Raw genomic sequence first — 2056 nt, forward strand, 5'->3', positions numbered from 1 at the left:
ACCCTAAACCCCCTAAACCCTAACCTTCCTAAACCCTAAACCCTAAACCCCCTAAACCCTAAACCCTAACCCCCCTAAACCCTCTAAACCCTAAACCCTAAACCCTAAACCCTAAACCCTAGACCCTACATCGCTGATATATATTCTGTCTTCTGGGGTTAGAAAGGAGTCCAGGTAGTCTTCGTATGTTTCTACGTGCCGCAGCTCCTCAGCTAGGCTGCTTGCTGGCCCCCCCATGTTGCGGTGTATATACACCTAAACCCTAATAAACCCTAAACCCTAATAAACCCTAAACCCTAAACACTAAACCCTCAAGAGAGGGTTTACTAGAACACCGATAGGAAGTATACTTATCCAGAAGAAGAAACCCAAGTAACAGAGTAACCAGAGAGTTAGGGGATAGGGGTTAGGGTTTAGGGTTTAGGGTTTAGGGTTTAGGGTTTTGCTGGGGCCCTCATATATAGAAGGAGAGAAAGAAGAGGAACGAGAGGCTAAACTATTTCTTTTTTCACAGTTTTATTTATTTTTATTTTTATTTTTTATTTTTATTTATTTTATTCTTTCTTTTTCTTTATTTTATCTACTCAGCTCATGCATACACCGCAGCAGCAGCAGCAGCAGCAGCAGCAGCAGCAACGGCTGGGGGCCCCTATCAGGGGCCCCCATCAGGGGCCCCCCAGCAAGGGGGGCCCCCAAAAGAGAGATTTGTTTTATCTTTATTCTGAGAGTATAATTATAATAAAAGTATAAATAAACTTTTCTTTTCTTTTCTATCTTTTTTTTCATCTTCTTATAAACTAGGGTTTAGGGTTTAGGGTTTAGGGTTTAGGGTTTAGGGTTTAGGGTTTAGGGTTTAGGGTTTATAAACTATGGGGTCTAAACTTCGTTGTATAGATTTAGATTCTCTTCGTCTTAATTATGCTGCAATAGAAATGTTAATGGGGGGCCCCCTAGAGGGTACTGAGGGGGCCCCCTCTCCCCCCGAGGGTACTGGGGGCCCCCCCCCCCAATCCCCTGAGGGTACTGGGGGGCCCCCAACCCCATCTCCTGAGGGTACTGGGGGGGGCCCCCCTCCCCCCGAGGGTACTGGGGGGGGCCCCCCTGTCCGTGAGGGTACTGGGGGGGGCCCCCCCCAATCACCTGAGGGTACTGGGGGGGGCCCCCCGCAGTACCCTGGGGGGCCCCCCAAGATAACTAAGAAGAGGAGAAGAGATATATGTCCTGGCTGTGGCTGCTGTCGCTCTTTCTATTGCAGCAAATGTGTTTGTCTCGTTGGTGCTGCTGCTGCTGCTGCTGCTGCAACAGCAGCAGCAGCAGCAGCAACAACAACAGCACCAGCAACAGGAACAGCAGCAGCAGGAACAGCAGCAGCAGGAACAGCAACAGCAGCAGCAACAGCAGCAACAGCAGCAACAGCAGCAACAGCAGCAGCACCAATGACAAATGGCATATCAACAGCAGCCTCTTCCTCCTCTCCTTCTCCTTCTCCTCCCTCTTCTTCTTCTTCTGTTTCTGTTTCTTCTTCTTCTCTATCTTCTTCTCCTTCTCCCTCTTATTCTCCTCCTCCTTCTTTTTTCTCTCCTCCTTCTCCTCCTCCTCCTCCTTCTTCTTCATCTGTCTCTTCTTCTTTTTCTTCTTCTTCTTTATCTTCTTTTTCTTCTGTCTCTTCTCCCTCTTCTTCTTCTTCTTCATCTTCTGTCTCTTCTTCTTCTTCTTTATCTCATCCTTATTCTTCTTCTTCTGTCTCTCCTCCTCCTCCTCCCTCTCCCTCTCCTCCTCCTCCCCCCTCTCCTCCTCCTCCTTCTGTCTCTCCTCCTTCTCCTCCTTCTTCTGTCTCTTCTTCTTCTTCTTTATCTTCTTCTTCTTCTTCTCTTTCTCCTTCTCCTCCTCCCTCTTCTTCATCTCTCTATCCTCCTCCTCCCCCCTCCTCTTCTCCTCTATCTCCTCCTCCTCCTCCTCCTTCTCTCTCTTCTTCTTCTTCTTCTCCTCTATCTCCCCCTCCTGCCTCTTCTTCTCCTCCCCCTCCTTCTCTCTCTCCCCCTCCTCCTCCCCCTCT

At 48.8% G+C, this 2056-nt stretch overlaps 1 protein-coding gene across 1 annotated transcript; it reads right to left on the reverse strand.

The window, feature by feature from the left end:
- Window positions 1-1194: 1194 nt before the first annotated feature.
- On the reverse strand, window positions 1195-1902 carry EMH_0086560 (uncharacterized protein; the record flags this gene model as incomplete). Its single annotated transcript, XM_013501043.1, has 2 exons — window positions 1195-1296; window positions 1435-1902. The coding sequence occupies 2 exons, from the start codon at window positions 1900-1902 to the stop codon at window positions 1195-1197; spliced, it is 570 nt and encodes a 189-aa protein (XP_013356497.1).
- Between the last annotated feature and the right edge of the window lie 154 nt (window positions 1903-2056).

The sequence above is a fragment of the Eimeria mitis genome, genomic scaffold, assembly GCF_000499745.2.
Source record: "Eimeria mitis Houghton genomic scaffold, Emh_scaff6219, whole genome shotgun sequence".
NCBI lineage: Eukaryota > Apicomplexa > Conoidasida > Eucoccidiorida > Eimeriidae > Eimeria > Eimeria mitis.